Here is a 23,727-nt window from a genome sequence, read left to right on the forward strand (position 1 = left end):
TACAAACTGTCTTTACAGTGACGTAGTGTAGAATGTACTGACCGCGCAGGCTACGTTGTGTCGTCACACGCTACCGTTAATAAAAGACTTCACTCATACCAAAATGAACAACTCTGCTATTCAGTGGTAAACTGGTTTTTATTTCACCACCCCGAAAGGATGAAAAGTAAAGTCGACCTCGGCGGAATTTGAACTCAGAACGATTTAGTCAGATGAAATGCCGCAAAGCCTTTTGTTCACCGTGCTTAAAGATTCTACCAGCTTGCCGCCCTTGTGATTTGACATTTTGGCACAAGGCCAGTAATTTTAGAGGATCGGCACTTCGTTTTATCGACTCTGAAAGGGTAAAAGGCAAAATTGACCTCGGCAGGATGTGAACTTAGAACGTGTAGTAACGCCTGCGCATGCGTAGTCTTACGCATGCGTAAAATTAAACAAGCAAGCGCTTCCCGCTCAATTCATTCTCTTTCTCGCTGGCCAGCGATTGAGCAAGGACGTGTGTTTAAAGCTGTCTCTACATCTTTCGGTCTTATACTCGACAGCTAGTTATTCTCACCTCTAAAGATGTATAACTAAAGATATGTATGTTTTACCAAGTAAATAAATGTTGTTTAAGTTGTTTAGTCTGGAGTTCAGCGTTCCGTCAATTTCTTTAATTTTATAGTAGAAAGTCAGGTATACAATCTAAAGGTGTATAACCCACTTTCTACTAAAAACGTAAAGATCCAGAAGAAATGCCACCAAGCATTTTGATCCTTCTAGCTCACCGCCCTACTAATAATAATCGTATACTTTCTTTATTGGCCACAAGATCTGCAAAAACCATATCTAGGACATTACAAAGGACAACGAGGATTTAAATAAACACGCGTACAAAATTAAAACAAATAAACAAACTTATAAGAATAAAATTTCCCAATAGGGGGGAAACGCCACACTGGTACGACTAAGGAACCTCACAAATCCCGAGTAACTCTACTACCTTTACTTTCCTTTCCAAGTGGAACTTGAAAAAACAAACAAACAAACAAACAAAAAACGATGAAAGCTAAACTGAAAAATAAACTGTCTGCCTTCAGTCTTTTCAGTTCCATCCACCACACAACCCTGCCATATTCATCAGTCAGGTAAAATAACTACTTCTCAAAACCTTCAGCTTCTGTAGAACTAGCTGCCAGGATCTTTATCCAACATTTCTATGATGTATCGTGCGAGGTGGAAGTTGTCGTGGGTAATTCTGTTTGGCATAGCGCATGCATCTTTTAATATGGAGCATGCACCTTACTCTAACACCGTGGCCAAAATCTTCAATTCTGTATTTAACAGAGTTAGGGGCCTGAAGTTCTTTTAATCATCCCCCTTGTTCGGGTTCTTTCTCAAATGCACCACACTAGTTTTCATAGGACTGGTATTCTCGGTTTCTGCTGCCAGTTGCAGTAGACATCTGTCATGAGGCTCCAGAACAAGTCTAGCATATGAACACGAAGCTCGTAGAGTAGACCATCCCGCTTCGACGACTTTCTCTTGTATCCAGCCATTACTTTCCATATTTCGTCAGGTTTTATCGGTCTTTCGCAGAACTTCTCATCCCTATTCAAGAGCCACAACAGACAGTTGAGGTTAGGAACATCTCTGGTTCACCGCCCGCCCCAAATAGTTGAGTGAAGTGCCATTAAAAAGCTGCACATATCTGCTTGGAATTGAGTTGTACACGCCATTCCCGATCTGTTAAAGACTGAGTTGGGGCTTTACTGTCACTTGGGACCATCGAACGACTTTCGTTCCATGCCTTATAGCCCTATCTCTGATAACGCAACATTCATGCTTAGCTTTGAAGAATCATTAAAGGTCAATCTCGCTGCCAACACGTCAGTCACAGTGCCTTTCCTAAACGCTTCTTCTAAGTTACTAAGTTGGCCTCTTTCTGGAATTTCTATAATCATTTTCTTACTAAACCTTATCAATTGTAATCAGTAAGCTATTTTCAGGGCAAACAATCATTGGCTGTTGACAATTTCTCCCGTCAACTCCCTCTTAACTAGTTCTTTAATCCAGTCACTGTAAACTTGGTGCAATGGGAAAGATGCGTTCAGTTTCCAGAAACCGGGTCCCTATCCACCGGTGGATAGGGACTTGGTTTCTAAGGTACAGGCCACAAATTTGTGGCCTGTACGTCAGCTGATTGGAAACAACTGAACAAGTCTGAGAGGCTTTCTCACACTCGTCTCCTATCAGCTAGCCACACACAATTAAGAAGTTCATCCGAGATGGCGTTTCAATTGCCCACTAACACTAAAGAGCGGAGTATTTCCTGGAAAATCTCCAGTTGCCTGAAGAAATTCGGCTGCTCCATACCAGCCGCGTCTAGAAAGACCGACTGTCTCAAGGTCCAGGCCATTTCGAAACAGCACTACCTCTTGCCCTACTACTCTGGGCCGAATAAGTGATGTAAAGATCTCGAAGTCGGCAAAAATTGGTGCTAAGGGCGTGTGTCTAGAATCCTCGCCGATAGCTATCACATCCAAACCTAGCAACCTGAAGTCAATGAGCAGGCGACTAGGCTTCCATGTTGATTTCAGGCTACGTGCATTTATACACTCTACTCTCAGAGCTGCCATGCTCGTGAAAAAGAGGAAGACGAAAAGTAAACGGGTTACTTACCCATTTGGTAGTCCTGTGGATCGAGTGACTTGGTTTACATGAAATTTTGGGCTTCCTTCAGAAGCCTACAGCTGCCCTTGCGCTGAAGCATCCTACATTCATTGGGGAAATTATCCCTCATTATATATATCTCACAAATTTGTACCACTTTGAAAGTAGTGCGCTTGTAGACCTTCTCTCTGTTTTAACGTTTTCTTTTAATGTAATAAGGGACATCAATTTTTGTATTTGTACTCCTTGTCAGCATAAAGTTTAGGCTAGGTGTGTTTTGTTAATGTTGTACTTGTGTGTCTGTCTGATGGTGCAACTCCTGCGTTTTTTTGTTTTTTTTTTGTTGGTGATTTTGGTGGTGGAGTTGTTGCCAATGTTTGGTACGGGTGTCATTTCAGGGATACAGTCGTGATTTAAAAAAGAGAAACTGCCGGAGAGCATATATAATTTTTTAAAAGTATTTTTGTTGTATTTTTTATTGTTAATTTTTTTGTTGTTTTTCCTTTTTACGAGATGAGATATCTATACCAGAAATATCTGATACGGGTTGGGGTAAAGGTGAAGGTATATATTTCACGCGTGCTCATATGTGTATGTGTTTGGAAGGGGAAGGGGATAGAGTATAAGGGAGGAGTTAAGTTGGAGATTTTTCTGGGTGCCAGGTTTTGCTTCTGTATTGTGGGTGTCATTGTTGCTGGTTTCCTGTCATTTGTAATATTAGCACCGGTACTGTTGTTCTTGTAGCTGCAGTTGCGGTTATTTGTGTTACTGTTGCTATTGCTACTGTTGTTGGTGTTGACCTTCTTCTCTTCACTACTACTATTGAGGCTGCATTATCAGCAGTAGTGGAAGTAGGGTGTCTCCTCTACCTTGTTTTTTGTAGAGGAAAAAAGTTCCGAAGTGGCCTTCTGCACAACACAAATGGCATCTTGACCTTCTTCCCCTACCCTTAAATATGCAGCTGGACTTCATTGGAAAGGCGTATAAGGCCTGGGATCTTCTCTACATCCTCCAATTTGATTTGGAGGAGGATCTACACTATAGTCCCAAGCCAAAACTCCGTCTCTGTTCGTTTTACGTCAAAGAGGATGTCACCTCCCTTCAAAGCAACACAGGCTAACTTCCACCAGATGGAAAGTCCCTCCATCTCTCCCTCTCTCTCATATATATACATATATATATATATATATATCGAAAAGTTCTCCCTAAATTCGATGGCTATAGGGTGAATTTATCTGTCGCATATAGGAACTATGGAGTACATCAGTGCGAGGGCTTTGCTCTCGAAGAAAGCCTCCATACTCCCGAACTGCTGTGCTCTGGTCACATGACCTATATCTACCCATATATCTTTGAGAGCTCTTTCCACCTGGATGTGTGTTGCCGCTTCTAGGCATCAGGTTTTAACCTGTAGACAGCGATACAACGCTGTTGAATCGGCTGTCATTTAAGGAGAGTGAGAAGTACTGTGTTGATTTCACTGCCTTTGGTGTTCCCCACCACTTAATTTTTTTATTATCATTCTTCTTTTCTTCTTTCTCCTTCCTCTTGTCGCTTTTGGTGTTGTAGCAATTGTCGTTGTTGCTAGTGTTTATAGGAAAGTGGTTATACACCATTAGGTGTACACCGCTTCCGTACATTAAATTCTGAAGAAACAACGGAACGCAGATTCTGAACTATCAACACAACAATATTTATTTACAGAGGAAATAGGCACCACTTCGCCCTTGGTTGCTGAGACGCCTTCTGAATGATTTCCGTGGTTATTTGTGAAGCTCTGGTGCTGACATGTGAGAGAGCTCTGTTGGACGTCTGACTTCTTCGTCGGCCGGCGAGAAAAGAGCGGTAACGTTTTAGATGTTGAACTCTACACATGCGCATGAGACTCTTCCCGTGTTCCTTCCGGAACTAGTCCCTGCGCATGCGTGGATAAGCTTACCGGACATGTCGTCTGCTAAGGCGTTACTACATGTTAAAAACGTTGTCCTTATTGTTGTTGCTATCATTGCTGTTGTTATTGTCGCTATTCTCGTGCAAATTTTCTCTCATAGAGCTGGTAATAGTATGAAAATTTCATGCTACCTCCTCGTTGAATTTGATAATGGGCAGTACCGACGCCATAATTCCAAACAAGAGAGAGGGGTAAAAAAAAAAAGAAAAAAAGACAGCCGAAAACTAATAAAATATTACAAAAATTGGTTGTTCCCTTCTTCATCCATTGAAGAAGGGGTCCTTAAAGTTTTAACAAAAATTTGCAACAGTAAGCTAATTATTTTCAGCAAAATTTAACAAACCTTTACGACCGATGGACGTGCGCAATAATGATAATTAACGTAATTCTTTCTATTATAGGTATAAGGCCTGAAATGTTTGGAGAGGGAACTAGTTGATTACATCGACCTCACTATTCAACAGATACTAATCTTTATCGTTCACGAAGGAATGAAAGGCAAAGTCGAACTCGGCGGAATTTGAACCCTGGAAGTGAAGCCGAGCGAAATGCTGCTAAGCATTTTGATCGAAGTGCTAACGTTTCTGTCAGTTCGTCGCCTTAAGAAATAATAATAATAATCCTTTCTACTATAGCCGCAAGGCCTATAGTAGAAAGGATCTTTGTTAACGATTCTGCCAGTTCACTGCCTTCAATGGTTTTAAATTTTGGCTCAAGGCCAGCAGGTTCGGAGGACGGGGTTAGTCAATTACAGTGTTCAACTGGTACTTATTTCATCGACTCCGAAAGGATGAAAGGCAAAGTTGACCTCAGCGGAATTTGAACTGAGAACGTAAAGACGAACGAAATACTGCTAAACATTTCGTTCGGTATGCTAACGATTCTGCCAGCTCGTCGCCTCAAATAATAATAATGGAACGGACTCTATTATTTTCCAAATTCACCTTGTTTGTATTCGCTATATTCTCCGTCAAAAACTTCCTGGAGGAAGAAGTTCTACTCATAGTTTTCTAGGCTCTCTGAGTTCAGTGAGATTGATGCAGTTGGTTCCTCTTGACGGAAGGAAAACGACTAGGCCTAGTGGTTAGTGTGAACCTGGGTGTGGAAGTAGATACACCGTTGGTGACGAGAAGAGTAGAGACAAATGGGTCGCAAATATCTGAATGATGGTGTCACGAGACCAACTAGTTCCGATAAGTAGAGGCAATTATAAATTGCGACAGAAAGAGGAAACACAAAAGACAACATACCTGTACGCCGGTGATCTGAATGCCATTATAAGCGACTACATCAGTCAGACAGCCCTTTTAGAGATGTGGTTTAGGATCCCTGCATGCGTAGAGCAGCATCACAGTCGAAAATGTGGGAGCAAATCCACTATTGTTGGTTTCAACATTTTGTAAAGGTTTAGCAGTTACTGAAGACCGAAGCAATTTCTGAAACAGTAGACAAGATCCAGTCTTTGTAACGCGATCTTTGTTATTCTGAGGTTGTAGTTTCGGCAGAAGAGATCAGTGAGCTAGCATTGAGAGCTCGAGTCACTTGCTGTTTATATTTAGAGAGAAAGACGCGATTGTGTTTCCATGATATGTGTAGTGACTACGCCTCTGTGCTGTTAAATGAGGTAAAATTGGCCCGATACCACTGGATAATGTTTTCGAGATCTTTGGAGACAGAATCAGTGCAGATTTGGCATCAGGTGTTGAAGCTGCTTCATGTAGATGAAACTTGTGTGTAGAGGGTTAGAGAAGAATGAGAATTGGTATCACCTGCGTAGGAGTGTGTGTTGTTTGCGGTGATAGCAAATTGGTGGTTGATGAATAGGATGAAGAGTGTGGGAGATAAATCCGAGCCTTCAGTCACACCAGACTTGTATAGAGTGTGTCATACAGAGCTTTATCAGTAGACGCTGTGATGCTACCATCTGCACTGTATTTCACATTTAAAGAAAAAGAAGAAAGAAAAATCTTACTCTGTGATAGTGCAATGTTTTCGGACCCGTCAAAACATGAATTATTTTATGTGCTGTATGTGCTCAGTATATTACTGGTTAACTTCGTGTATTGATCACTGAGCGAACTGGTCACTGCTGCTCAACTTAACATTATTAGTTTCAAAAGAAGCTTTGATGAATAATAGAAAACAAACAATTATTTTTCTGTTTGATCCTTATGACAATATGAATATGTAACGGTAATGTTTTTAGTTGAAGTCGAGGGTTACCAATTGTAATCGATGCCTGTTATGGTGCAACGTCGGAATTACCAATTGTAACGGTCAAACAATAATTGATAAACACTAGGATGGAACGTCGGAGTCGTCACCAATTTTAACGGCAAAGATTTATTGCAACGGCATATTGTAAGATGTAAAAGAGGAACAGTGATTGAAGTTTAAGAAATATTTTCTTAAGGGGGCCACATTTTTCATTAACGAAACACTTTGAAACTTGGAACACTGGTAGAATGTGTCATATAAAACATCTTTTTCTCTTAGTCTTCTTAAAAAAAAAAAAAGAAATCCAGAAGTTATTCCATGTTAAAGTTGTCGTATTTCTGTAATTTCAACCAATCACTGACGTCCATTCAGCCGATATACATTAAGTGCCGACTACATAAACAAACGATTCTGAAACAATTAACCCTAACCCTGGGGTTAGGGTTAGGGTTAAAGCAAATTTAAAATGAAAAAAGCAAATAAAACGAAGGTATGGAGATTAAATACGCTTTACATCGCTTAATCAGCCAAAGGAGTAAATATAAACAACTGAATACTTGTCAGTGATTGGTTGAAATTATCGAAATAAGACAATTTTTTACATGAAATAAATTCGAATACAAAAATATTTTTCTTTTCTATAACACAAAATAGATAAGTATACGAAGTTTGAAAGTCTTTCCGTACCAAAAACACTATGTAAAACATTAATGAAAAATGTGGCCCCCGTTTTAAAATAGATCCGAAAATATTTATTTACCGTTACTTCAATATATATGCAAAACGACGACAGGTTGGTATGTGTAACTAGTAAATGGAAAAGCATACGAGGTAATAAGAGTTAATTTCGGCCGGTATGTGTGTACACGATCTCATAGTAGTATATAGAGAGAGATATAGTAATGTTACAGAGAAAAGAAAGTGAGTGAGTCGAGGGAAATTGTCTCGCATAGTCGCTGATTGTAACTTTCTTTTTCCCTCTGGCCGTTTGGTGTCTAGTGGCTGCCTGCTTGTGGCCATGACTCTAGTTGTCCGTTCACACTCACTGACTTTGGCTTACAGAATTCTTGTTTTTATAACTATCCAAAACTAACCAGAAGGATAGACATATTGTTGAGAACAATGGATTTTGTTGGAGGTCTGTTATCTCCATTTCAGCCCTGGTGGGTTAGAAGGGTCAAGTGGCTAAGATATTATTCTGGCTTAGCGAAGGCATCTGGTAAATATAACTGCTGTCACTAACAGAAAAACTATTGTTCTACCATGAGAAAAGAGCTGTTGAACTGTTAAGTGAAATTTGGCGATCGAGGATCGAATCCACGCTATGCCTGCATGAAGCCACTACAAATATATTAATATATACAAAAGTAACTCTGTAACAAAATCACATTAGCATATGTAAGGTCGGCATCCAGTCTTGTATGCTTGTAGCAGAGAATATAATCTCAACAAGAAGGATTACTTGATTAAAGTTGAGGCAAAAGGGCAAACTGGCTATAAGAAGCTACCGAGTCTTCCATATCAACTGCTGAGCCATGTGTTTATTAATTTTTAGAGTTCCTCTTGTGCATAGTGTAAGACTTCTGTTGCTAACTTGCAACTTCAATCATGAAGTTAAGTATTCAGGAACAATGCTTTTTAGAAGCTTGCTTTATAATTACATCATTCGCCTACAAGCAAAAACATTGATGAAAGCGTTGTCTGCTTGCTTTTGTACCATCTGTACAAAATAGTTACTCTTTCTCGTAGCATGACTCGGGTGCCGACCTTACATATGCTAATGCGATTTTGTTACAGAGTTACTTTTGTATGTATTAATATATCTTTGAGAGTTCTTTCCACTTGGATGTGTTGCCGCTTTTAGGCATCGGGTTTTAACAGTGTGCTTGGTTATCTTTTAACAGACAGCTTAGCTTTGTATTTAATGCATCATTGATACAAAAAGAGAGAAACTACGTAGTAATTAAAAAGTTTGCTACCCTCTTTGAATTCAAATGTTACGTTTTCTTTATGTAGGTATTACACTGTGCTACTTTAGCGTGTGATTTACAAGGGAGATTACTTTAGGTTACTTTTTAGTTTACTTCTTAATTTCTAAAAACCCATAAGATGTTGGCTAAAGATTTTTATAATGTCATCAGTGACGAGACGAAGGCATTTACTTTTTACAAGAAACCAGCACTAAATTCATATAATTTCTTAAGAATAAGAAGGGTGTTACTTTAATGTGTGAGCTGCAACTTAAAGGGAGATTACTTTTTTTGTGTACAGAAAGTATAAAATTTTGTTTATCAGAAATCGCAACAGATTCAGAGTTCTTCGTACAGATACTTCTAAAAAAACGGAATAAAACTTTTAGAATACCTTTGATTATAGGTCTTTTCTATCAGCGTTAACCTTCGACTAAACAACAATACAGTAAATCATAGTATCGAATTATAATTAATTTACAAAGGTAAAATAGTCAGAGCGTCGGAAAATATTCTCTGCGATATTTCTTCAGGCTCTTCCCGTTCAAGGTTCAAATCCTGCTTTTCATCCCTCCAGAGTCAATGAAATAAAGAACACGTCTAGTACAGAGGTGAAATGGTATCTACTAGCCCTGTTCCCTCAAAACTGTTGTTTTTTATTTTTTCATCTTTTCAAAATGATGGGGGGAAGCTTTTTATGAAAAAAATTCATGAAAATTTATGATTTTTTCCATCCCCTCATCCGGACCGAATATGACCACTTGTTCTTGCACTACACGAAAATGTATCAGGAAGTTCGTAGGATGTACTAGAAACAACAGCTAAATCTCTCTTAAGTCATGCACCTTTTCTTCTGAAAATATTTTGGAAATTTTTTTCTTTTTTTTTACCGAAAGACTTTCCCCATTATTTGTAAGTGCCCCCTCCTCTAAATTGGCCAAAATCGCTCCGGATGGATTTGAGGATATGAGGGGGGAAATCATAAAGCTTCAAAAATTTCCCCTATTTCGAAGGTCGTGGTAAAAAATAAGAAATCTGAAAACTCCCCGTCAAAACAGAGAAAATCCAACTTATGTAGGCGTCCTGATCCGAAATTCTACCAAGGGTAGAGAACTTTTTGCTAGCATTCGTATCTCAATCCGCCTGCCGAAAATCTATATGAAAAACAGTTTAACTCTTAAAACTACTACTTTTCTATTCTAGGCACAAGGCCCGAAATTTTTGGTTAGATCGACCCAGTTCGCAACTGGTACTTAATTTATCGACCCCGAAAGGATGAAAGGCAAAGTCAACCTTGGAGGAATTTGAACTCAGAATGTAAAGACAGACAAACTGCGTATATCTGAATTTGTAAAATTAAAGATTCATTATTGTTTTCGACACGAATGTATCACGATATGTTTATTATTCATGCAATTCGTCCTTGCTGTAACAGTCGCTCGGCCTATATAAAGCAGCTAAATCTCGCTCAAATTGTAGCTTACTATTTTTAAAAAGAGAAGAAAGTAGATAGTATAGTCCTGTTGTTAGCACTCCGTCGCTTACGACGTCGAGGGTTCCAGTTGATCCGATCAACGGAACAGTCTGCTCGTGAAATTAACGTGCAAGTGGCTGAGCACTCCACAGACACGTGTACCCTTAACGTAGTTCTCGGGGATATTCAGCGTGACAAGGCTGACCCTTTGAATTACAGGTACGACAGAAACAGGAAGTAGGAGTGAGAGAAAGTTGTGGTGAAAGAGTACCGAAGGGCTAGTCACCACCACCCTGCCGGAGCCTCGTGGAACTTTAGGTGTTTTCGCTCAATAAACACTCACAACGCCCAGTCTGGGAATCGAAACTACGATCCTATGACCGCGAGTCTGCTGCCCTAACCACTGGGCCATTGCGCCTCCGCAGTATAGTCCTAGATACTTCTAAAAAGCACTTCATGGCTGGAATTCCTTTGATCATACGACTAGTCACTCAGAGAGATGTGAAGCTAAGCAACAAGATATTTGGATTACAATTCCATACTTAGAAATTGCTCGCTTATACAGATTTTATTATTGAATCTAAGTTAGCGAAAATTTTATGAGGTCCGACTTGAGGACAAAACCTCAAGATTGATAGATAGAGACACAACCGATTACGTCGACCTCCATCCTCGCTATAAACCTGATACTTATTGAAAATATAAATTCTGTTGAGGTTTAGAACTATAATGCAGAGGAGGGGTGGAGCATGATTTTGAAGGACATTTACAAAAACCCAGTAAAAATACAAATTAATAATAATTTGATGCTATAATTTACTTCAGAAGAAATTTAAACAAACATTTTGAGTATAAATTATGTATAGGTTGTTTTTTCTTTTATACGATCTCTTTGTGTTCAAAAAAAGAGGTGCGGTCAGTTTCAATACTTATATTAGGATCTTGCCTAGAACTGAGCTGCACCTTTCTTGCGGAGGCATTGTACATACAGCCACTGTTATTAATGGCGTGGGTAAATTGGACAAATCAATTTGCGTAAATAACATATTCTTGGCAGCTAGCCCGATTACTGAATTACTTACACGTTAGCAATGTTATATTTGAGTGTAATAATGTTCTATTGTTCACACAGTTTTTGTGGAAAGACAAGTTGCTTGTATCTGACCAATGTTTAATATACATCTACACTGTCGGCTGTCTATAGATTTAAAGATTTACTCTATAGGCCATTGTAGTTTCATAATATAATACTGTTACCGATTTACTGAATCTTTTAATGATAGTGGCAATGTTTCTGGGAAATGAGGGTATTCAATTGTTAATGAGATTCCAATGTAAGAATCGAAATCAATGTAGCTGATTTCTCTCTTTTCTGCCCACAAAGAGTTTTTTTTGAAAAGACAAGCTGTTCACATATATCCTGCTTCAGTTGCATATGCAGTGTTGATTATAATATATAGATTTACAGTATTTTGTAATACATTAATCGCATCAAAACAGTAGTTAACGCATCCGTAATTTTATAATTCTCACCGCTTTTAAGAGAGAACTATAATCAATTATAATAGTAAAAATACCATTCGCATTTAGGAATGCTTTATATTCCTATCATGTATTGGGAATCTACTTGGTACATGATAGGTAATTTACTGATCCCGGAACCATGAAAAGCAAAGTCGACATCGGGAAGATTTGAGCTCAGAACATAAAGGATCTTACCTTTTTCAGCGTCTTATTCCGTTTAATTTCGAATGCAGTAACTCTCATCTACACCGCAACATTAAGGATGTGTGATAGCGCGACAATCATTAACAGTGACATCTCATTAAGTGGCATTTGGTTTTAGCGCAAGCGCAAAGCGTGAGTCCATTGGTACTCTTCCCATCATCCTTAGATAATGCCATTGACTCAGAATTGAGAGGATACTTAACTGTGTTTGTTTATCTTGTTGTAGTGAGCAAAACGACGAACATTCAGTCGATAATCCGCTAAAAGCTCCTGTACCGAGGGGTTGGTCACGCTGACACGCCATTCTTCCGCACGAATCGGCCCCCAACTACGAGAGCAATGGAAATGCAGAGTTTATCCGGGCTAAGTGAATCACCGATGTCTGCCACAGGCAAAGTGTCAACCCAATCTCCAGAAAATTTGGAACGTGCAGAAAATAAGAGACACCTTGAATACTTATTAAAGAGTCGAAAACATAAGAAACATTTACGTAAACCCTTGAATCATTTGGCCAACGCAGCTTGGGTAAGAAATTTTGAAGCGAGTTTAACATTGACCACACTTTCGAGTTTCTCACGAGATCGTCAAAAAGTTGCAAGGATGTCTAGAATCTAAACGAGGGACTAGACTTCAGTTTGCAAACTAACTTATGGATCAGTAAATAATTTCTAAGATTAAAAAGCTTTGATGAAGCTCAATTACATCAAGGTCTTTGAGTAGCTACTTAAGCTTTGACGTTTTGGTTCCAAAGTAAGATAAAAAAAATTGAAGAGGTCATCTATAAGATATCGGGGGCGAATATCATTAGTTCAGGGAGTAAACAGTGCAGATTGATAACTTATGTTTATTCAGATTCTATTTCTGATATAGTTGTCGTAAGTTTTAGTTAAAACAGTTTTAAGTGCAATACACGAGCGAGCCTCTGAATATTGGGTGTGTGGGAAATTATAATACCATTTTAAAAATTTGTTGTCACTCTTCCGTTGAAATTATTATTTTTTTGGCTTTTTTCATAGTTAGGGCGGAGATCACGTGATGCCATAACGCAGTAGTCGTGATTCTGCACGCTTTCGTGGACGTTCCCTCATCCATAAACATATTGTTTGACATTAATTTATGCTGACTAATATGAAAGTAAATTGTCACGCAACGTTTATATAACATAATGGACATGATATTGAAACTGGTGTTTACTGTGAACAGTGTACGACTAACAAAAGTTAACAGATCTCTATTTAATATCAGAAACAATTTAACTAGACTGAGACTAATTACAAAATCTTAACTAGATTAATCGCTGGCAATAAAAGGAAACAATAGTCAATGGGAACAAACAACAAAAGGTGATTTTTCGGGCAAGGCAGCGAGCAATTTTTGAAGGGTATAGTTACTGGTAGTGGTTCTATTGGCCTGAACAACGGTGGAAAACTAGGGCAACCTTAATGGGATTTGATCATAGAATTTTATGTCTTCATTATCAAGAAAGGAAGATAATAGTATTGGACAAAAACAGCTTTAAAAAATGCCTCTCCACAACCCTCTACTGAGTTTTTAGTAGAGGCTTAAAATTTTGGCACAAGGTCAGAGAAGGGGAAATCGATTACACAAAGCTCAGTGCTCAATTGGTATTATTTTATTAATCTCGAAAGGATGCAAAGCCAATCTGACCTCGGCGCGATTTGAACACAGAAAGCAATAAGTCGGGAAAAATACCCAAAGCATTTTATCCGAAGCGCTAACGATTTTGGCAGCGTGCTGCCCTAAAGGTTTCATATTTTGGCACAAGCCAGTAACTTTGAGGATGAAAGCTAGAGTCGACCCTGGCAGAATTTGAGCCCAGAATGTAAAGGTGGACGGAATGCCGCCAAGCATTTAGCCTGGTGCGTTAACGATTCTGCCAGCTCGCAGCCTTAATAATAATAATCATCTTTTTTACTATAAGCGCAAGGCCTGAAATTTGTAGGGAGGAGGGGCAGTCGATTAGATTGACCTCTGTACACAACTGGTATTTAATTTATCGACCCCGAAAGGATGAAAGGCGAAGTCAACCTCGGGGGATTTGAACTTAGACAGTAAAGAAGGACGAAATGCCGCTAGGTATTTTACTCGGTGTGGTTATGATTCTACCAGCTCGCCACCTTCTTGATAATAATAATAATAATAATAATAATAATAATAATAATAATCACTAATTCTTGTTTAATGGTCACAAGGGCTAATATAAATTAAAAACATGTAAGGACAAAGACAGGACGAAGGGTACAAAGGGTTTTGTCCGAAAAGAAAACGTTCGTGTAAACAATAATAACAGCGAAAATATAACAAATAAAACTCCCAATAGGGGGAGGCGCTTTGAAAGGTTACACGTGGAAAAACCCATAAAAGCCACGGGCGCCTGATCAGGAGGGCTAGAGAGCCCCTTCTCCTTTTATATTACCTTTTTTTACAGGTGTAACCTCAGAATTGGTCCGTTCATACCGGCCATTTTACCAACAGTCACCCACCTTTCAATAAATTTGCTATGAGACAGCACTTCCCTCTCTACTCTCATCTTCCTTGTCAAGTGGAACTTGAAAAAGTTGATGAGGCCTTGGCCAAAGAGGAAAGTGTCTGACTTTAGCCCTTTCAAATGGGTCCACCATACCACCTCTTTCGCTACAGCTACTTGACAAAGGAAAATTGCCTTATCCTCCCGGTTAAAGGAGGTCGGCGGGTCAATCTTCACTATGGATAAAACTGATAGCCGGATCCGTCCTACACGCGACAGTAGCTGTTCGGCATAAACCCACAAGTCAGCAATACTCGGGTACTGGACGAGTGCGTGCAGAACGGTTTCGTCGTCTTGAGCGCACCCCGGGCAGGCCCGGCTGACGGCACTTCCGTGCCGGTAGAGTTTATCTCGAACAAGCAGCGCCCCTCGATAGCACTGCCAGGCGAGGGACCTTTGGAAGTTATCCATGGGCCCCGGCCCGAAAGTTCTCCCGAACAGACTGTTTAGCTGATTATCGTCGACGCCTAGAGTTTCCCCGAGAACGTCGTCGCCCTTTTCCTCCACTAAGCCTCTATGGAACGCTGGAGTGGAACTACTACCGATCGCATTGCCCGCCTGGCTGAGGGCGGTGAGAATTTGGCGGCACTCGAGGTGCCAAGCGCCCTTTCTCGGTCTACGTTTGATCCAAGATTGCAGCTCTGTCAAAGAGACGAGCTGTGGAAAATCGTGTCCACGTCCAGGAAACGTTTAAGATGCCATAGCCTGAGCGCATGTTTGCGCATCAGCAACCACAGCATGCCAAGGCCTCCGTTCAGCGGCTGTTGACAGCAGATGGAGCGCCTGACCAGTGGTACCTGACCCTTCCACAGAAAGTCGAAGAGTAAGCGCATCAGCTTGGTTAACCAGCAGTCGGGACAAGGAACGACGGGTAATCGGTAATAGATGACGGATGCGATGTACGCATTCGCCACCTCCAATGATAATAGTAATAATAATCTGCTTGTTCGTTCGTTCATACGTTACACTATGGTTTGTTTGAAAGATGAAGAAGGAGAGTGAGTGAGAAAGCAGATAACCAGTGGTTGCATTGCGCTGTCACTTTCGGTATTAGTGGAAGTGAGGGGTGAAAAGGAAGAGAAAAAAAGAACTGTTAACATGAAGAAGGGAATCAGATGGTTAAAATGTTTGTTGAGTTAAGTGGTAGAGAGGAGAGAAGAGAGACAGTGCTTAGCAGCGGGAAATTTTATAATATAATATATTATTATGAATGGACGTGAAAAAACTTAGCAAAATAGCCGTGAGTGTTATTTTTTAAAAATTTGCAATGGAATTGAAACTAATCATGTAAATAAAAACATTGTGTATATTCTCTATGTCGTTTTGTGCACATCAATAGTATATAATGTAAAGTAATTATGATGAAATATTGCATAATAAGGAATCCGCAGTAATATATTGATCTTGCAGTCTCAACCGAATTAAACACTAACGAATGATATGTGTACTAAGCATTGTATAAATTGTCAATGTATATTTTTGCATTATTTATTGCACACGCAACAAGATTTATATGCAATAAAATGCATATCCTTTCTTTCTTAAATAACTCCTTTCAACTTTTTTTCCATTCCGTAGAATTTCCACGGGTCCCGCAAGTAATAATAATTCTTTCTACTATAGGCACAAGTCCTGAAATTTTGGGAGGGGTAAATTAATTTCCTCGACCTCAATTCTTTATTTATTTCATCAATCCCAATTCTGTACTTATTTCATCGACCCCGAAAGAATGAAAGACAAGTCAACCTAATAATGAAGGTCAAAAGAATAAGAATGATCAACTTTATCAAGATCCTATCATACAGCATGTACGGTATTTTGTGTTGTCTAGATCATTGCCGTTGCGATATCAAAAGTTACAAATGTTATATCACCAGTAGTGTGGAGGCGCAATGGCAGCGGACTCGCGGTTTCGATTCCAAGACCGGGCGTTGTGAGTGTTTATTGAGCGGAAACACCTAAAGCTCCACGAGGCTCCGGAAGGGGATGGTGGCGAATCCTGCTGTACTCCTCCACCACAACTTTCTCTCACTCTTACTTCCTGTTTCTGTTGTGCCTGTAATTCAAAGGGTCAGCCTTGTCACACTGTGTCACGCTGAATATCCCCGAGAACTACGTTAAGGGTACACGTGTCTGTGGAGTGCTCAGCCACTTGCACGTTAATTTCACGAGCAGGCTGTTCCGTTGATCGGATCAACTGGAACTCTCGACGGAGTGCCAACAACAACAATCACCAGTAGTTTAAAAAAAGTTACGCAAACGGTTACGGGAATAGTTTTGATGATGATGGTGGTCTCTCGTAGTCCGAGAAAGACGGTTCTGCAATTTCTTGCTGGACAACTTGCGCAAATAATTCGTTTATAGTGACCAAATGTTTGTCCTGAACATTAGCTCACTCCCTCCGTTAAATCAACGCTATCTGAATGGGTGCACGGTGTACCACTCGTCAGGTGTCGAAGTGACCGCAGAGTAACGTGAGAGATGTTTTGCTCAAGACCTTAACGCACTACCCGGTCCAGGAACTGAAACTACGACCTAGCAATCGTGAATGCAATACCCTAACCACTAAGCCATGCGCCCTCACATGGGGAAAAATCTTAAACACTCTTTATCTCACTACGAAACTTAGTTTTTATCATATCATCTAAAAGTTAGACTATATGATAAGCATAATATAATAAGGGCAAACCCTTTAGTATTTGAATGAGGTAACAGATCAGTCTCCCCTATTTAACCTCTGACCTGTTCGCCACTAGTATTTTACTCTACGATTCCGCTCTCTCTCTCTCTCTCTCTCTCACACACACACACACACAAACACAGAACCTACAACCACAAGCACACGAAGGGACCTCTACAAGATCGTTCAACCTGGTAGAAACAGTAATTCTTTTTCGTCAAATCACACTCTGCTTATCAAAAAAAAAAAAAGGAGGGGGAGGCACATTGAGTAATGCAGTCCCCGATATAGAAGAAGACGAGGCAACTACGACTGGAAAATCTTTGATTTTTAAATCTGTTCAGTTAGGACTGTTCTGGGACTGAATAATAGCTCTCAGATGATTCACCTCTGTACAGACGAACAACACTGCTTATAACATGAAAGAAAATTACCTACCATCACCACCACCACCACCACCATCAACAACGTTCCTACATGGTTGCTCCACCGACTAAATTTTCCTGAAATCACATCCTATGTCACCCTCATTTTATATCTTTTTTTCCATGCTGGCATAGGTTAAATGGACCATCACAACCTGCATTACATTGCCCACATATCATTAGAGAAAATGGGCTAACTGTGGTTATTGTGAATGTCATAGATGCCTTTTATTGTGCCACTGGCACTAAGAAGTTGACCCAAGTGAGAACCTTGTATTAGTTCTTATTTGAAATTATTGTCCTCCTAAACAGTAAGCCTGCAATGCAACTTAAATACCATGTCCTATAGCATATGTTCCATTTTTGGCATCTCTTCTCTTGGAACTCTTTCTATTAGAAATCAATTTACAGAGTGAAGTAGATGCATTTTTATCGTGTCACTGGCACTAGGGATGTTGTCAAAGAGTATCTTAGTTTCTGAATCAGTTATTATTAGGAGTTGTCCCTCTCCTAGATAGAAAACTGTAATGCAGTTTGGGGAGTGTGTGTTTCAACCGTCTTACAAGAGAGAAAAAAAAAACACACATTGGATGATGTATATTTAGACTTATGCCCAACCCCCAAAGTTTGGATAGTCATGGCTGGAATGCTTTTGACCAAAAGCCTGCTTGATCAGGGTTAATGATCAACAAAAATACCAACTACCTGATGATCAGCTACCTCTGCAATATGACTATCAAATTGTAGCTGGGTCTTCTGAGTTTTTCCCAAGATTAACTCCACTAAGTTTGCAGAATCTTACTAGACATCACTCAGCCAAAATGTCTCTGTAAGTAGCCTTCCTGCCAGAAGGTTCATTATATTTATTGCTTGTTTTGCTTTCAATTGAAACTACATGTATGCAACGTAACTCCTCTCAAACTCTCCATCATTCCACTTGTCTTACTATCATGTACAGATACCAAATGAAGAAAAACAAATTCCATTTATTTCAACCAAGATGACCAACTCTGATGGTATCTTTTCTACTGCTCTTAAACACTATATCTCAAAACCAGCTCCTATGTTTACCAAGTTCTCTTTCTACAGTGATCTACTCCAACCAATGGAGACAAAATACAGTATATACCATTCCTAAGATCAATGTTTATGACCTTGCCAACTATTATGCTATCTCCCTCACTTCCTACACCTCAAAGATATTGGAAACATTTAAAAAAATTACTTTAATTATCATCTTCAGTTCTTTTCTTCTCAGTAACCTTATGATAAGTTCCAGTAAAGTTAGATCTACTGGAGGTACTTGATCTATTGTCCCTGAGAACTTCAGTAAAAACTATGTTGTTGCACTTGACATATTTCAACAAATCTTTTAACCACTTCTGTAATGAGAAGTTGTCTAGCTAACCTTCCCTTCCACAGACTATATCTATTTCTCATTTTTTAGATTGCAAGTTTCTTGTTAGACCAATCTGCTGCAATGCATACTGGCAACCTTTCGACCTACATCTATCTAAAAGCTTTGATATAGTATAGTTTAATTAGGACTTGTGCACTTTTCATTTTATACTTTACCAATCTATTTGTCATAATTTCTAACCATGTAGATGTCATTACTCTTAACTTCTTTTTAACCTTATGCATATGGGTACAATCCATATACAACTTAACACTTCAAGCTCTAGTATGAGTTGTCAAGGTTGCATGTGGATAGTGCTTGGACTGGCATGTACTTATTTCATAAGTAGAAACATTTCAGTGAGGACACTATAGTCTCAACAGCAGAAAAAGAGAATATAATCCATTTTTGACACTTTTACAAAACTATATTAGTGCTATTACAAGAAACCATTTAACTGAATGGCAGAGTCACTCCACTTATATCCACTTTTTTTTTTGCCTCTTATACTGTTAATGCAACTAGCAAGCTGCAAATTACCTCCATTCATTATTTCTTTTGTTTCTCACCAGTAGACATTATAGTAAATATTTTGCTCAATCATTCTTTCAAAGAACTGAAACCTTCTGGAATTCTTTCCTTGTCCACTTTTTACTGCAGTCATCAACTAATCGTTGATCCAACTTAACATTAATCTCACCAACTTGAAGAGTCTAAAAAAGGTCATACACAATGCTCTATCTCACCCTTTGACAAATCATGAAAATATTAATACAATGGTCATTCCAGCTGTGTGATTCACATCTGGGATTACAACAATGAATACTTATGGGTAACCTATATTGTAACCCCAGACATAAATCACAGACTTAACTGATTAAGTCTATAATTATACAGGGTGTCCATAAAGTCTGGGTATATGGAGTAAATAATATCATAACATAAACAATTAAATATAAGAAATAATAATTTCTTAAAGTATGTGTTAATCCCCATGTGGGTACATGAAGTAAATAAAATCATAACATAAACAATTAAATATAAGAAATAATAATTTCTTAAAGTATGTGTTAATCCCCATGTACCCAGACTTTGTGGACACCCTGTAGTATATAATTGTGTTTATATAACGTGAATAATGATTAATAATGTTAAGTTACAACAGAATGATGACTGATGATGGTTAAGTTTCACTTGTGATCCAACATGAATTGCAGTAATCAGATATACCATGGATTGTAAGATGTCAAAATAATTAATCTCTACTGTAACATCAAAGATTGTGCTATACATGTTATTAGTTAAGAATTACCCTATCCTAGTGGATATAACATGGATTAAGTCTCTTCAAGAAAGGTGATAATGTTTAGATCAGTTGTTTACAAAAATAATTCACAAAAGTGTTTATTAAAGCACTGAGGTTATCAGACATATTATTAAAAAGGTTGTCACAACACTGGTTTACATCAGATGGTTATACAAGAAATATAGAATTAGTTGTAGAGTGATTTCATCAGAGGAAAACACAATGGGGTTAATTTCAACAGTTTCATCGACAGGTAGAATAAGTTATATAAAAGCACTGTATACAGGTTACCTTAGTAGACATATATAGTGGTTACATCAGAGAACCAGCAATGGTTACACAAATAATTCCATTGGAGAAATTTTATAGGGATAATAATACAAATTACTCAGATGGGTTACGTAGTAGTTGCAGCATTAGTTACATCATAAAAGTTACAGTGAGTACATCATAGAGATAACACAGAAATTACAACACACACAGTGGTTATATGAAAAGGAATACAACAGCGTCTCCAACAGGAAAGGGGTTACAACAAGGATTACAGCAATATGAATTTACAAGGGTGTATCTGGTGCAAGACAGGGGCTAAAATGCCCACTGAAATGATATTCTCCTATGTCTTTATAGAATGTAAGGAATGTACAATAAGTCAGCTGAAAAGTTCATTGGCTGAACAAGATACTCTCATGGATTGTGACCAAATAAGGTTTATTTTTCAACATAGTCCTCCTTGTGGTCCACACAGTTCTTCCATCGGTGTTGCAGTGCTTGGATCCCATTGGCAAAGAAGCTTTCATCCTGTTTCTCAAAAAAGTTATCAACGACAGTTATGATTTCATCATCACTACAATGCTGGTTCCCAGCCAAGTGTTTTTTCATGTTGGGGAATAGATGATAATTAGATGGTGCCAAATCAGGAAAAAACTGGGAGTGATCAATCAGTTCAAAGCCACAGTCACGCACAGCAGCCATTGAAACAAAAGACTTATGTGCTGGTGCACTGTCCCAATGAAACAAGACCCCTTTCATCAGTTTTCTTGATAGCCTTTTGTAACTGTTCCAGCAAGTTGGCATAGTACTTTTCATTGATGGTGTGGTTCTTTTGTAGATAATCAATAAACACAATGCCTTTTGCATCCCATAAAACTGAGGCCATCACCTTTCCTGTAGATGAAACAACCTGGCCTTCTTTGGAGCAGCTGAGGAGAGTTGTCTTCATTGCATGGATTGTTTCTTTATCTCTGGCTCAACGTGATCAATCCAACACTCATCCTGGGTTAGAAAATGTTCAAGGAAACCAGTTGGAAATGTCTCAAACAATGTCAGATTTTCCCATGATGTGATCAGCCTGGCGAGCTTTTGATGAGGTGTTAGAAGACTTGGCAGCCACTGAGCAGAAACCTTCATTATGCTAAGTTCATTGTGCAGAATATTCTCAACCCTCTCATGACATATGCTAATAGCATTGTCTGTTTGGTTTATAGTCAATTGCCTCTCATTCATCACCTTGTGATGAACATGATCAATGTTTTCCTTGGTGGTGGCAGTTGCAGACATTGGATCATCAAGACTCTCCCCTCCTGAATTCAGCAGAGCCCACTTTTGCACTGTCAATAAAACTGGCGAGTCCATGTCAGCATGAATGTTGCTGTTGTTGCGGGGGTGGGGGCTTAAACCTTTTTTCTTCAGGTACTTGGTAATATCACAATGCCAAATTTTGTCCATTTTCAGGAAGTTACTACTAATTACTTTTGAGTTTACTTTGAACAGTCAGATGTCAGTTTATCAAGAAAGAAACAAGGCATTTATTAATAAGAAGAGCTGAAAGTGATGCATGCAAAATTTCACAGCTCTGGCCTTATTCCTTCATAGTCAGTCTATGAACTTTTCAGCTCACCCTTGTGTGTAGAAGTTAAGGGTGTTAACATCATTGTTGATGTTAAGGTATTGTGGGAAACATTTAGCAGCATGGTTTTGTTGATGCTGTTGCTTGAATTAAAAGGATATTTTAAAGTAAATATGGGGGCCAAACAAAGTGATATTATTGTTAGTATTTGAAAAAAAATGTAAGAAATGTGTGGCTGCATTACACACATTTTTTTATGTGTTAAAGAATTTTAGAAAATATGAAAACAGCAAGGTAATGGTTATGTCTTAACATTATTACTAATGTTGGTGGAAAAAGAGATTGATCACTATGAAGAACCAAATACTGTTTATAGAGGAATCATAATCTTCTCTTAGTATACATATTTAGAACACAAGGAGAAGAATATGTTAATTACCTTTTGATAGACATATCCATCGGGGTTTCCCCAACCAAATATTGGATGGGTTGAACTAAACCCATTTATAGCTGGCTGAGAATTTATGGTCAAAACACCATTTTTGTTCAGATATGCCAACTGGTCTGATATTAAAGAAGTTTCAGTAGACAAGACATCATCACTCCAAGGTATGTGTGTTACCTGTAAAAGCAGTTTCATTTAAAAGTGGAAACAAATTCTAAGTTATTTTTCTGATCTCACAAAAGAAAAAAAAAAAAAAAAATTACAGATATTAATTAATCATACAGCAATTAATGAATGTTGAACTATAACTATACTTAATATGCCACACATACATATCTGGTGCAAGCTAAAAACAGAAAAAAATGCTTGTTCAAATAACAATAACATTTTCTATAAACATCATCGTACCTTTTCTGATTATCAATTAGTATGTGGGTATGAATGATGTTTTCTCTTACAGAAGTAATAATCTGTATAATCTATAAACATTACGCGCGCGCACACACACACACACACACACACACGACAAAAATTTGTAAATGTGATGGAGTGCTTCAGCTATATTACCAAACCTAGTTTTGGAGTTCCAGACAATATCAAGAAGAATGATAGCAATGAAGCTATGAGCTGAAATGCTAACTGTCTATTTAAAAATTCAAACCTTGTTATAACCATTGCACTGTACCTCTAAGCAAGACATAACCTTGCTTGCCGCAGTCTGTCTAATTAACAACAGATTTTACAGCTACTTCATGATTGTGTCTGCAGTGAACAGTATCTTTTTCTAGAAATACAAAATATATTTCAGCTGTAATATACAGTAGTTAAAGTTTCAAAACCATTCAACACACACTATCAAAGAAAGAGAAAAAATAAATCTACAATAATGTACTAAACAAGAATAAAACTAGAAATTTATCTATAAACTAACATGAAATCAAATAAAAAAAAATTGAATTAAGCTTCTTTTGTTTGTTTTGTAGCCACAAAACTGGAAAGAATTACTGAGATATAGATTTTTAATCAATTGTCTTAGACTTGAAGATCTTCCATGACCCTTTTGTCTAAGAAAAGGAAGACATT

At 38.5% G+C, this 23,727-nt stretch overlaps 1 protein-coding gene across 3 annotated transcripts in view; it reads right to left on the reverse strand.

Annotated features, from left to right (window-relative positions):
- Positions 1-23,727, reverse strand: part of LOC106882151 (methylenetetrahydrofolate reductase (NADPH)) — a 79,407-nt gene that overhangs the window by 12,892 nt on the left and 42,788 nt on the right. For 2 of the 3 annotated variants that reach the window (XM_052966266.1, XM_052966267.1), the window contains one exon: positions 22,639-22,821. In XM_052966266.1, the coding sequence (XP_052822226.1) occupies positions 22,639-22,821 (183 nt within the window). Of the gene's footprint in view, positions 1-5,853; positions 6,040-22,638; positions 22,822-23,727 lie in introns of all 3 variants that reach the window. The other variant, XR_008263690.1, reaches the window with a different exon arrangement.

Source organism: Octopus bimaculoides, chromosome 3, assembly GCF_001194135.2.
Source record: "Octopus bimaculoides isolate UCB-OBI-ISO-001 chromosome 3, ASM119413v2, whole genome shotgun sequence".
Taxonomy (NCBI): Eukaryota; Metazoa; Mollusca; class Cephalopoda; order Octopoda; family Octopodidae; genus Octopus; species Octopus bimaculoides.